General features: G+C 35.0%; 1 protein-coding gene across 1 annotated transcript in view; it reads right to left on the bottom strand.

Annotated features, from left to right (window-relative positions):
- Neil3 (nei like DNA glycosylase 3) overlaps nt 1–14,761 on the bottom strand; it is a 45,596-nt gene that overhangs the window by 16,105 nt on the left and 14,730 nt on the right. Inside the window, exons 3-6 of the mRNA XM_004642616.2 lie at nt 6,043–6,177; nt 5,544–5,757; nt 3,140–3,214; nt 1,388–1,554 (exon numbers count right to left, since the gene is read on the bottom strand). Coding sequence (XP_004642673.1) covers nt 1,388–1,554; nt 3,140–3,214; nt 5,544–5,757; nt 6,043–6,177 — 591 coding nt within the window. The remainder of the gene's footprint in view (nt 1–1,387; nt 1,555–3,139; nt 3,215–5,543; nt 5,758–6,042; nt 6,178–14,761) is intronic.

Genomic DNA, 14,761 nt, shown 5'->3' on the forward strand with positions numbered 1-14,761 from the left:
TAAAACCAGGCTTAACAGTTCAATACCATGAAGCACGGAACGTGCGTCACATGGCCAGGACAACTCTCAGTCCTCCGGCGGCCATGCCTGTTAACAATTCACAGCCATGCTGTTTTATCCATTAAATTATGTTTGCTTTCTCATTTACTTAACCCAAATTCCATTTTTAAAAAATGCACTTGGTACATCGTCTCACTATGCAGCTCAGACTTATAGTGAGTTTTCAGTCTCCTCGGTGCTGGAATTATAAGCATGCACATGCCCAGACTCTGTAAACAGCTCAGCATACCTGGGGGCGGGGTCAGCACGCATGTGGTGCCAGGGTTGGAATCCTGGTCCCCGCGCCTGCCTAAGCAGGCACTTAGTCTGCTGAGCTATCTCACAGGCCCCCAAATTCCATTTCTGAAAGTATTTCAAATCACACTTTCTTTAAAAGATGATCCTAAGTGTGGTATATACATATATATCATATATATGTGTATATATATGATATATAAAGTCTAATATTGAATTCTGAAAGTAAATTTCAAATCACACTTTCTTTAAAAGATGATCCAACATGTGTGATATATAGTAATACATATTATGTATTAAAATATATAAACTTTAATAATGTTGAACTCATAGCAATTTATGTGCATCATGTCTGCATTGATAGTTCTCATTTACAATCTGATATACTGCTTCGCAGCTACTTTATATTGTTGATCCTTTTCTTAGCTGCCTTTAACAGGACATTCAGCCTTTTATCAGAGTGACTGTGTATTGGCAGAATTAGATTTTGTGAGGATTATTGGTCTTGAAACAACAGTTAATTCTAGGAGTCCAAAAGTACTGCACTGATCCACAAATTAGGTCACATGATCAGTGGAATTTTAGTCCAAGTTCATCTTATTGAGGGTTCTCAAACTCATTCTATGATTTTTTTTTTTTTCCCAGTGCTCCAGTGAATTATTGAAAGAAACATACTCAGCAACTGGCAGAGCCACCATGCATATGCTTAATAAGTGTATCATTTCATTAAGAAAACATAGATTTTGGAAGAAAATCTTGCTATTTTTTATAACATTTCTAAATGAAGCAAAAACTTTCGAAGATAGTTGCAGTTCTGCAATTATTGACTCTCTTGATATTTATTTTACAAAGACAATTACACCTTACAAGGTGGCTATCATTGAGTAAGAGGTTTTCTAACTGAATTCAGAAGTGATCTATATGTATCAGCTTTGGCTCCTTTTGATTCTTTGATGACTTTTTTTTTTAACCATGTCCTTTCAAAGCTTCAAATACTTTTGAATTATGGTCCCTTATGAATAGACTGACAGTCATTCAGTTATATTCCCTGAAATTAGCCTTTTAATTAGGTGATTTAAATCTGATATCTTACCATATGTCCATGTGTTGAGGATTCTCTTTTTGACAACGAGGACAAAAATATGTCATTCTGTTATTTTCCCCTAAGCGACACACTGTAACTTTGCAGCGGCACTGACCACAATTAGGGCGCTTGTAAATCTTATAGTGTTTAGATATAGCTGATCCTGTTTTACAGCACTTTAAAAAAAAAGGAAAAAAAGGAAGTTATGGACAAAACAGTATTACTTAGGAGCCAGATAGACTCTTGAAAGTTTACTCTGAAAACAATTTGTTAATACTTACCTATGTTTGCACACAGTTCCCTATAATATTTTCTTTCATCTGAGCAAAAGGTTTTGATAAGATCCAGTAATGTCGGTGAATCAAGATTTACGTGAAATAAGAAAGTCATTATACGATAACGCATTAGCACACACAGTTATTCTTTGCATGACTATCTTCTTATCTAAATGGTATATTAAAGTTCTTGTATTTTAAAATATCTTTTGTATTTTAAGTCTGTCATTAAACATAGTTTTGTGGTTATAAGAGAAAGACTAGATTAGCTTTAAATCTGACTATTTTATAATGTGGAAGCTACTCGCTCAGTTTCAAAAGCCAAAAACATTTCTAGGGAACAAAATTTAACAAGACTATTTTCTTTGTTGACTTGAAAAAGGATGTATATATATATCCTTAGAAATTCACTAGAAAGAGAATAAAAATTCCTGTACCATCCTACCAGAGATATGTTCCATTGTGGCTTATGTTCTATTTCAAAAGACTTTTTTTATATTTTCTGCCAGTTTTGTTCTGCTCACATCCACTTAAAGTTCTGACCAAGACAATATTTGGGGTTAACATCAACAGTGAGAAAATTTATAAGTTGAGAAATAGGAATCACCATTTCTCATGAGCTTAAAATTACACAATTTATATTAATTTAAGCAGAGTATTGAAATATTCAATTTAATCTGGGCAGAAAATGGGCTATTTTCTGCAGTAATTTTTCTCTGGAACAATAAATGAGTCTGTGTAGTTTTGAAATAGCCACAGTTATACAAACAGATACACAAACCAAGAGGTTCATTAGTACTTTCAGTCAAGTAATGAAGAATGCTACTAAACCTTTTTTCCTTTTTTAAAATTACTTTTAAAAATATAGAATGGAATCATGTGTACTGATTAATATTCTATTTCTATGCTTAACATATCTGAGTAGTGTCCCTTCCTTTTGAACACAGTAAAATAATTCTGAATACAGAAAAGAGACTGTGACAGACTTATCACACATACTTTATTTAAAATACAAAATGTTTATTGAATTCTACATATGATATACACAACTTTTAGAATCTACCTGTTAGAAATACTTATTTCATTCTCAGAATAGTTTTTATTATAAATGTTATCCAGTTGTACAGATGAAAAAACTAAATTTAAATAGTTTCTAAATAATCTATATCACTGATAAGTAGCAAATTTTAAAGTACTTATTCTAATATTTTTTCTCTTTATGTTTTTTTATATTTTTAGAGTAAAAATCTAAAGCACAACTGTTCCGCATTTTAGTCTAAAGATAATATAACATAACCATAGCCGGACAAATTTGGATTGACCTATCATCTAGAACTTTAAGATGTTAATTATGCCCATAATATGTCATGCTTCTTTATTGTATCTCTATGCTCTTACCACTAGATGGCTATATACAACTTGCACATTTGTGGTCAATCAAAGGGAAACCATTGACATTTAAGTACTTGACAATTTTGGATCTTACCCTGTAAAAGAGAATGCTGAAATCACGTACCATCTTCACAAGGTGATGGGTCTGTTCATCTGTTAATTGAAAAACCTAATGATAGAAAAAATAACAGCAAAATTTCACAATTTATTACTGTAGACAAATGCCACTTATGAGTTCTGTTAAAGACAACTACACACAGATTTAAGGTACATGCATATTTCCAAGAACTCTGTTTCTTACATATATAGTGCAATTAATTAGCTTTATTTTTATAGTAATGTTAAAAATATAATTCCTACTTATACATTTTAATTCTCAATTAAAATATTTATTGAATATTTTGCACTAGACATCATCAGTGCTTCAGCATTATCTGCTAGCCACTTGAAAAAAAATGGAAATAAAATAGAAAAAAAGTAGGGAAAAGTAGCCAAAGGAGTAGATGACCATCAACATCACCATGAAGCTTTAAAAAGACATGAATATATATTCACATGTTAACACAAAATACCTATTAAAACTTTGAAGGACTCAGAAACAGACTTTGTGAGGAATTCTTTCATGACAAAGTGTGGTGTGAATCTCAGAGCTAACTATCATTTGGTCCATGTGCTTTTGACAGTAATTCCAAAAGAAATTCTGTCTGATGCCTTGCGCTTGTTTGCTATGTTTGAATGTATACACATGCACACACTTATACACATACATAAATAAATGATCAGGGGCTATAAAAATTAAAATCTAATCAACATAATTATTCTACAAGTATAACTGTTCAACTATTTAACTTTTAAAGTTTATGCATTTTAAAAACATTACTTAAAATATCTTGTATACATGTTAGGACTTATCTACAAATGGTAAACTATTTCTTTTTCAATAATCTCACCCATAGTTTTAGGAGACTAATGACTGAAGTGTAGCTCTCCCACACACACACTGGGCCTGGGCTGGGTGTCTAATGACTAAACTTTAGGAATGTCAGAATTCTTAATTCTGCTGACATTACAGATAAATGGCTGGTTTGTTGTACAGATAAAAAGGAAATCTTCAGTTAATTACAGATAACACTAACTCTACCCTCTGTTGTTTTTAACAAACATTTTCCATAGAGGTGTAAATGATTTTAAGATGTTTATTCATAGCTGGGTATGGGAATACATGTCCCTAATCCCAGCCCTCTCAGACGCTCAGGCAAGATTGCAAGTTCAAGCCCAGTCTGGGCAATTTAGGAACTTAGTACTAATTTTTTTTAATTTTATGCTAAAATATTGTTTAATTATAGCCACATTAAACTAAATTATTCCCAAAGAGAGAATCTATTTGAAAATTAACAGCTGGTTTCTGTTAAAACTTAATTCTTACTGATTTTGTTTTTATTAATATCATTCCAAAAGTACACAAAACAAAGGTAACTCTGGATGTACATTAAGAGTAATTTAGTTAACAATAATTATATAGCTGAGCTAAAAATATAATTAATAGGCATAGTTAATTGAGTTACAGATAATTCGGCTGATAGTAACAAATCTGGATAAAAACCCTGATGTGGACTCTCCATTGGAAACTAACATACAGGTATTCTGCCTGCATTCAGTGTCCAAACTCTCTGAACTTGAACTTGTGTGAATCACCACTCTTTTCCAGGACTTTAACATCTTTCTCTCTCCAGTTTTTGGGTTTTTTCCCTTGCCTATATATAAATAAATTCACCCCTCTTCAGCTGAAACACAAAACTCAAAACCCACAAATCCACTCTTTGTCCTGGTGTCCCCTCTAGCAGCTCAGTATTTCCATCTTCATACCAGTCTAAGTCATTTCAACAGCGACACTAATTTTTGCTCCCATCTGCTTGCTGATTGCTTCTTCCTTAGTTCTTGCTACCTGAATTCCAATCTTACCATTCTGTTGAGAGAGGATTTTCTGCCACCGTCATGAGCAGGAATAGATGAAGATTAGGAATACACAAGTATGTGTTGAGTATGTATTGAATTTGCCAGACAGAAAAAAAAAAAAAAAAGTAATGAGCTTCGTTCATTCACACATTCTGCAAATGTCTGTTTAAAGTCTATCAAAAGTCCGACCCTGTTCTCTAGATGTTTGTATGAGTCACTGAGCAGGACAGATTTGTGTTTTTTTGGAGACTGTATTCTAGCAGGAGACACATTTTTTAAAACAAATGTAACGACTAACTATGTTGTGTCTGAGTTATACACGGTATAGAAAATACAGAAGTCGAAGCACATTAAGGAAGCCTGGGAATGAGATGGGGGGAAGGTGTTCACTACAGGCCACCTGAGAAGCCACACAAGCAAAGGCTTGAAAGAGACCTGCAGCCTCAGCAGGATGTGCTTCTGAAACTCAAATTTAAGGATCTGCATTAGTCTTTAATACTACTTAAATATAGAGGAATAATTTAAAAATACGTAAGATTTACTTTGACAGCTGGATGGAGACCACTGTCAAACAATGCTTCAGTTTTGATGATGTTCCCAACACCAGGCAACACTTTCTGATCCAAAAGCACATCACAGAGCATCCGGCCGCGCTGCTTTTTAACTTCACTTTCTGCTCTTAGGAAACTAAATTTAGGTGAACACACATCTAATTCTTCCATCCTTCTTATTCTCTGTTGGATTTCCGTTGAGTTTCTGCAGAAAGGAATATAAAACACATTAATCATAAAGTCTGGTTAACAATTTCAGTGTCATTTAAAATGAGCTTTAATATAAACACTTTATGTTAATCATGGCATAAGGGTTCTATGGAAAATGAACACCATAACGAATTTTATTATTTAAGGTCCTTTATAATGAAGTTTCATCAATTATAAACCCTTAGCAACACAGGTGAGGTCCCAAACCAAATTGCAGGTCCAAGCCCTGTGTACTTTTTTGGTTTTCTTCTTCTTCTTCTTCTTTTTTTTTTTTTTTTACCTGAGTTCTACTGATGAGTCAAAGAAACAAATCAAATCACTGGTGAGCTGCAGTTCAAAAACAGGAGAAATTTCATTTTTGTTTTTGTATGGAAGTGGATTAATTCTTATGGAGCCATTCATTCCAAAATGAATCCTGAAACAAAATTAAGCCTATTTTGAGTAAAAGTATATTACATATGGACATATTTCTTTGGCTTCATTTGTTGGATTACAAACAAACAAATATTAGTCAATATAGGTATTTTTAAGGGGAAAAATTGTAGGTGGCATTATCATATAGTTTTCAATTATAGTTTTGAATCTTTATAAAGCTACAAATATGACAACTAGCTTTCAACCCCCAAATAACTTCTAGAGAAATAATGACAGTCACAAATAAACACAAGAAAAATACTACTGTTCTCTTAAGATGAGATATCTTTTATTCACAGAATAGTGTAGGATCTCTCAGTATTTTCTGATTTGGAGGCTTAAGGTGAGCCTAAGTTGCCTATAGTTCATCCTTATAAGTTTTTCAAAGCTATTAGCTTTCAAATTCCTTATTTCTAGCCATAATGACTTAGAAATGTTTACTTACTACAAAACAAGATATACAGTTTAAGGCATTATTGACTGTTTTGGGCTAAGCAACGAAACAATTTCCTGCAAAATCTTATGTATCAGAAAAGGTTCTGAGGAGGTCAGTGAGACAGTCCAGTGGATAGCACTTGTTTAGGCAAGTGCAAGGACTGGGTTTGACCCCTGGCACCACATGCTGCACCAGCCCTGCCCGTAGGCCCACTGAGCCAGCCACCGAGTCCGGGCATGGTGGCACATGCCTGTAATCCCGGCACTGAGAAGGCTGAAAACAGGAGGATCACTTTGAGTCTGAGCTCCATAATGAGACCCTGCACAAAAAACATTAAAAAAAGAAAAAGAAAAAGGGGGGTCTTAAAGGGATAAAGAGAGATAGCAAGTCAATATGCTATTGTCTTCAATTCTTTTCATTTTTTTTTTTTTTTACCTTTTTATGCATTGAGAAGAAGAGATTTAGAAATATTTACAGTTAGTTTTAAAGTCAGAAGGCAGTGATGGAAAATTCATAAGCTTTCAGATTATATAGGATTGCTTAGCATGTCCAGTAAAAAAAAAAAAAAAGAAAGAAAAAAAAAAGAAAAGGGTGGGGGGATCTGGAGAGACCTCGGATGATGAAAATCAAAACTGATTCTCAAGATGAAATAGTGTTCTGCCTTTCAAATCTGTCTCTTACAGCTCTGTTGAGTTAATAAATATGGTTCTTGTGGCAGCAAGTGTTACTGCTGTGGCTTCTATTCCAAAGCACCATGTTATAGTAGTACACAAGGTTAACCAGTCTAACTTTAAAAATGTAGGTTTTAAACTCTGTGTGCCCTACTATCAATCATAAATACATTTTACATGCCCCATAGTTCTTGACAGGAAAAATGTGTGCCTGTAAGTACTCTATAATTTAGCTTACGGAGGCCCAGGCCTAGTGAATGGTGTACAGCCGTCATGCCCAGAAGCCATTGGATCTAAAATCTTTTCAGGTGCACGGCTCATAAATCACTCTCCATAATGAAACCAAACTCACATCAAAAATATCAAAGGTTGACACCCGATTCAGATGCAGGAGTGCCCTCAAAAAGGACCTGTACATAGAGTAAGTATACCTTTGTCTTATAATGCTCAACAACAAAATACACATAAAATAACAATTGTATCTTATATTTGTTTTATTCATAGGTAATATTATAAGTTAGCTTCAATAAACCAACACATATTATGTTTGAGTATCTTTTATCTTAAACTAAGAACATATCAGTATCATGAAAAATGTTAAGGGAAATGAGGGAAAGTGAGCTATTATATTATTATAACATACGGGATTTTTATAGACCAGCACATAGGGTCATATTATCTTCAGGAAAGGGATTTTAAGAGTTTCATTTACTTTTCAATATATCACAATCAAATCTACTTGAGGAAAATTTTATTACATTTTTTTAATGTATTTTGTACAGGGTCTTACTACAAAGCTCGGACGCGTAGTAATACTGTTTTCAGCCTCCCCAGTACTGGGATTACAGGCGTATACCTCCACGTGCAGACTCAGTGGCAGGCTCAGCATGCCCAAGAGAATCAAGGATCGAAAGCCAGTCCCTGAGTTTGCCTAAGCAGGCGCTTGGTCTGCTGAGCTATCTTGCCAATACCACAGATCCTTATTTCTATCTCTTAATCCTCCTCAAACTCCTTGAACCACTAATAAAAATTGTTACCTGAGACAATGTACTCTGCATAATATTAATTCTGCCTGCCAACTAGTGAGTGGTACCTGGCCCAACGTGGGCATTAGGCCAAGCCTGGACAGGTCACTATCTTTTCCTCTGATACTATGTGTTTTATACCAATGATTTAGAAACAGATCCTTATCCTAAAAGTAAATTAATATCCAAGCTGGACTCATTAGTTCTCTTAATGGAGGTATGGATTTGGGATATAGAATAGTTTCTTGTTAGTTCTGGAAAATTTCACATAGAAGCTGTGTGTGGCAATATTCCCATATGAATATGGGGCACCAGAGAACCTGAGGAAATCCTGCATGGAAACCTAGAGCAGATTTCAGAGAGGAGCAGAGTCCAGAAAGAAATATCAAAGTACTGAAGCAACTGAACTCGCTTTTGTCACTTGTAGCCAATGTTCAAACATAGGATTATGCCCCAAGCTAAAACTGAATAAGAAAATTCCTCTAGTTATAAACAGCTTCTAAAACAAATTAATAAGCCTTGATCCCATTTTAAACATCTCTCTGTTCTAGGCTACCATTATTAGAATAATGTGAACATTCCCAAGCCAGCATAAATAGCACGCACAAGTGCACTGTTACATGTTTATGTTAGTGACAAACACACATTGCAAAAAAGTGCTAAGACTTAGGAGACTTATGAAGTGGTCAGAAGTGCCCTAAAAATAATAGTGTATATATAGAAGTTGAATACAACAATTTAAAAACCTATGCCAATATATATATTTTTTTATTTTGTAGCTTTTGTGAGCATTTATTACAAGATCCCATGAGTGTTCTATTTTTTCTTCTCAACATCCTGCTCTGCGGCTTCCTTGGCTCTCTTCACGCAGATGCCAAAGAGCCAGGCACTGGCATGGGCTATGCGCAGACTGGCAAATGCCCTGAAGTTCTTTTCTTCCTGAGGACCCTGGCCTTCTCCTTCTTGTAGATGTTCCTGATGGGCATCACAGGTCCTTTTAGCTGGGTGGCCAATTTGAGTTCTTCAACAGAGCTGTCTCCTTTTTTGGGGGGCCAATGGCTTCCTTTTATTTTATTTCAGGGAAGGGTCTACGGACTGTTCAGGGTCTCACTACTAGATCGGACTCATAGTGATTCTCCTGTTTATAGCCTCCCAAGAGTTGAGATTACAGGTGCACACTGCCACACCCAGTCTCAATTGCCATTTCAGTGTGCCCCAGGGGCAGGGCCAGCACAGCAGGCCCAGGGATCAAACCCCTGGCCCCTGCACTTGCTTGCAGGCACTTTAATCCGCTGAGCTATTTGGCTGGCCCAAGGATGAGTTTGTAGCAGTACTCTTTCAGCCTCTGCACATTGGCCTGCAGGGACTCGGTGGATGCTGAGAATTTTAAAAGGCTGTAAAAAGATTTGATTTTAACTGTGCTAAGAAGGAAAAAGGGAGCTAAATACAGGATACAGAAGGCTGAAAGTAGACACAGCTCCCACTCTAAAAAGGAGAGGAAAAGCTACATTATTTAGAAAATCATGCAATGTCTTAAGTCTATCAGGGAAACCAGCTTGTAAGATAATCAGGTGAGTCAAATTCCAAAGATTGATGAGACCATCTGAGAAAAGTTAAAGAACATATTTTTACATCTGCATGGGACCAAAATGAAGAGAGGGCTACCATGAAAAAATAGGTAAGAGTTAAATCTCACCAAGCTTTCAAATGCTACATGGGGACTACTGCTACAGTTAGATCCCTGCAGCCACAGACATCCTTAGTGAGCTGGGCGGAGAGATGAATGAAGGCAAGAGAGCTGAGAGGATGCCTTTCGTGGCCTGGTGCCCGTCTTTATGAAACCCTGTCTGCCTCTTGAATGCTTCTCTACTAAGAAGCAAGAGCAAAAAAGAATCATAGGAAGTGTTAAGCTGCTGCATCCAAGGAAATGTAGAAACAAAAAGCTGTCTATCTCTGAAGGTAGATCAAGAAACCTCTCTGCCCTCACCATAACTTGTGCACTGAGCAACAACAAACTTCCACAGGTTGCCGCAGGGCAACAGTAGGACCCCTTGTGCCACCCAGCGTAGGCATAGGCAAAAGCATGCTACTGTTGAGAGCAAGAACAAGGGCAGCAAAAGCAATCCATCCCTAGGGACGAGGTACACAATTCTACAGTGATTCAGAAGAGAAATCTGCTTCCTCTGGGAGGGAGTCAGGGAGTCTAGGACCCAACCAAGAACATCAGAAAGGCAGGTCAGAGTTTGGCTGTCATGGAGAAGGAAGTGGCGGAAACCCTGAGCTCCACATGAACAGAGCCAACCCAAGACTAAATAAAGGTCATGAGGCCTCTGTCTGGAGCCTCAGGCTGAGGAAGTAGTAACATGGTCCACCACCAGGAGGGGCAAGAGTGCAGATGCCCTCTGTGACACCTGTACCATGGTCAGCTGAGAGTGAAGTCGGAACATGAAGAAGCCATGGACAATCACCTGAGGACATGCACTAAACACGAACAGAAGCAGCAGCCCGAGTTCTGAAGTCAACAGCACAATAGCAGATGCAACCATAACTCACGGAACTACTAGACTCACTCAGCTCCCCCCACCAAGGATCTGACAGATACACAGGTATTATTATTTCTGAGCTTAAATATTACTTAGCATGGGCTTGTCCAGAAGTGATGTCAGTGATGTAGTTCTTCCTTTTCTGCATATATCTTCAGGCTCAAAAAAAAAGCAAATAAGACACAAAAATAGATTTTAAGAGTCTAACATGAAGATCGAAAACAATAAATAAATCCAAAGATGTCTCTCCAAAGTTGGAACAGTGAGTGAGATAGGTGACTAAAAGTAATGTTAAAGTAATTAAAAAATTAAATTGTTAATTATAGTCAATTCTATATTACAAGTAATTAATATATTAATAATTAATATAAAGTAGTATAAAGGTGTAAAAACAGATGAGAAATTTCAGCAGAAAAATATATCAGAGATAAAGAATTATTTCCATGACTATTTCAGCAGACTACATACAGCAGAGAAAAACCTAACAGAATATAAATATAAATAAAAATTATCCAACCCCCCCCAAAATTTTTTATTTTAGACAGGAAATATAAGAAGAAATATATGTACACTCATGTTTCCCATTTCCAGGGTTCTTTTCCCTTCTTCAGATTCAAATTTTCACCTAATATGTAATATTTATGCTGGACAGATTTAAATTCTTTAACTTTTGTAGGTTGTAGTTTTCTACTGCTGGATTCTTTCATTTGGTTTGTTGGTTTGAAAGGTTTTTTTTGTACCTTCAGTTCTGACAGATATTTTTTGTGAGTTTAGAATTTTCAGGAGGTTGGGCTGGCGAGATAGTTCAGCTGATTAAGTATCCACTTAGGCAAGTGCAAGGACCAGGGTTTGATCCCCAGTACCACAAGCTGCCAGCCCTATCTCCAGGCACACTGAGCTGGCCACCAAGACCAGGCATGGTGGAGCATGCCTGTAATCCCAGCGCTAGAGACCGAAAACAGGAGGATCAGTATGAGTCTGAGCTTCCTAGTGAGACCCTATATCAAACACATTTCCAAAAAAAAAAAAAAAAAATTTTTTTTTAGGAGGTTTAGCATCCTTTTGGCAATTCAAAAGTTTGTTCTACTGTGTTCCGCCCTGTGCAGTTTCTGATGAGACATCCAATGTATGTTTTCACTCTGTTCCTTCGTACATAATACTTCTTTTCTTTCTTTTGTTGGAACCAGGGATAGAACTTAGGACCTTGCACTTTCCACTCTTTATTTGTTCTGGGATTCTGGCTACATATTAGGCCATTTGGTCTTGTTTCATAGCTCCATTAATTCTGTAAAATTCTTGATCATAACTTTTTCAAAAACATGTGTTCTATTCTTAGTTTCTTTTCTTTTTAAGCTTCTAAATACATTAGATGAGAATATCAAATACATAGAATTTTTTTTTCCAGAAAATCAGATAGGAAGAATTCCAACTCATTTGAAGGTGAGCATTATCCATATATAAAAATGACATTAAGATGCTAAAAAGAAAACAAACTTATGGGCCAATATCTCTTAAAAAGACAAATGCAAAAATCTTTAAAAATCAATCTCCTAATATATAAAAAGGACAATACATCATGACAAAATGGGATGTATCCTGGAAATGCAAAGCTCATTCATAATTCAAAAATCAGTCATTATAACTGCCCATATGAATAAATTAAGAAAAACAACACCATGACATTAGAGACAGAAACATTTGAAAAATATACTATGCACTTATAATACAAATTCTCAGGAAAGCAGGAATAAAAAAGAATTGCAATCTAATAAAAGATGCTCATGAAAACATAAAGCTAACATCAGAGAAAGTAGTTTCTTTAGCAAGGAAGGGAAACCACCTTAATTAACAAATGGCACCATTATCTACATATTAATACTAAACATGTATTCCCCCCAAAACAAACAAAAACTAGTACAAAAACTCAGTTTAGTAGAGTGCAAGATATATGGTCAACATACACAAATATTGTTGTTCCATATGCTGCTCCAGATACTAGTAAAGAACAATTGCAAATTCAAATTTAAAAAGAGTACCCATCACAAGAGTACCAAACTTAACTTGATTAGAAATATAGAATATCTAAAACTGAAAACTGTAAGATATTAAGAAATGAAAGCACAATGAATTAACACAGATAAAAATTTTAAAGAAGATGAAAATAATACTCATTTATATATAAAATATTACCTAATTAATCTTACAAATTCAATGTAAAGTCAATCAAACCTTTAGAAATCCCCATAGCACATTTTATAGAAACCAACAAGTCTGAAATTTAGAAAGACAAAATAAACTACAATAGCAAAAGCTATTTCAAAAAATTATGAATGACAAAAGAAAGAATTGTAAATTATATTCTATCAACATTACAAGTTTTTGATTTTCAAAAGACATGATTAAAAAATGAAGAAGAAGCCATATATTGGAAGCAATTGCTTGCAAAACCTGTGGGTGGTAAATGCTGATATCTGGAATATGTAAAGAATACATACGACTCAATCACACAAAGATATTTCCAATAAAAGGCAGAAAAACTGCAGATCATAAAATATAAAATGCACCAGTTTACAAATAATAAAAAATACAAAATGTATGTGGGCACTATAGCCAGAAAACCACAATTTTGCAATTGTTCATTACTAGTATCTGGAGCAGCATATGGAACAACAATATTTGTGTATGTTTACTGACCCTAAAGGTCAAGTGAGCAAGTTAGATAAACAGAGGACATTTAGTACCATAAAATGTATAATGAACTTACTTTTAAACTTTTTCATAAAGAATATTCTTTCAGAGCATAAACCATAAAATTAAAGATTGACATACCTACCAAATGTTGAGGATGCAGAATGAGAATCAGATAATTTTAATAAAAATTTACTATGGTACAACCTAACCTTAGAATCTATCATATTTCAATTCCTCCCAGCATATTATACGATACATTGCAGCAAATATAACAAAAGCTTTAAAAACCTTTTATACGCAGCTTTAGTAGAGCTAATAATAATATTTTAGCCAACTAAAAATGGTTTTATCATATTAAGGTGCATTACACTTGAAAACTGATTATACAAAGCTTTCCTAAAATGGCAAAACTCAATATTTCAGCTACCATTTCTAGTCTCAAAGTACATATGCTAATTATAATCAGTCATAAACATCACAAACTAGAAACAGCAACGTGTTTTGTGCAGAAATACTCCTTTAACTCACAGATCTAGAAAAAAAAAACGTACCTAAAATTCATCTGGAAGCAGAAGAGACCTAGAATAGCAAAAGCAATTCTGGGCAACAAAGGAAAGGCAGGGGGCATCACAATTCTTGACTTGAAATTATACTACAAAGCTACTGTGATAAAATCAGCATGGAACTGGCAAAAGAACAGACCTGAGGATCAATGGAACAGAGTAGAAGATGCAGAGAAAACTACAAATATATTTAGATATATTTGACAAAGAGCCAAACATATTCACTGGAGGAAAGATAACCTCTTTAATAAATAGTGCCAGAGAAACTGGCTTTCCACATGTCAAAGGCTAAAATTAGATTCATATCTATCACCATGCACTAAGCTGAGTCAAAATGGATCAAAAATCTAAATATTAAAACAGAAACAGTAAATTTATTGGAAGAGAAAGTATGTAGAAATCTTGAAAACACAGATGTAGCCAGAAAGTTCAAGAACAAAAAACAAACTGCACAGGAAATACTTCAAAGAATAATCAACAATTGGGATATCATCTTACTGAAAAGTTGTTACACAAAAAATAAAAATATAGCTCTAAACTATTAGTCTAACATGTAAATTTTGAATGACAATGACAGGTTAGGGTACATATGTTTGGGTACATATCCACTGAATGGATGCTAGTATTGTCTATGTATACACTGTATGGGCAATATA

This window comes from Octodon degus, unplaced genomic scaffold (genome assembly GCF_000260255.1).
Source record: "Octodon degus isolate 3935 unplaced genomic scaffold, OctDeg1.0 scaffold00157, whole genome shotgun sequence".
Lineage (NCBI taxonomy): Eukaryota > Metazoa > Chordata > Mammalia > Rodentia > Octodontidae > Octodon > Octodon degus.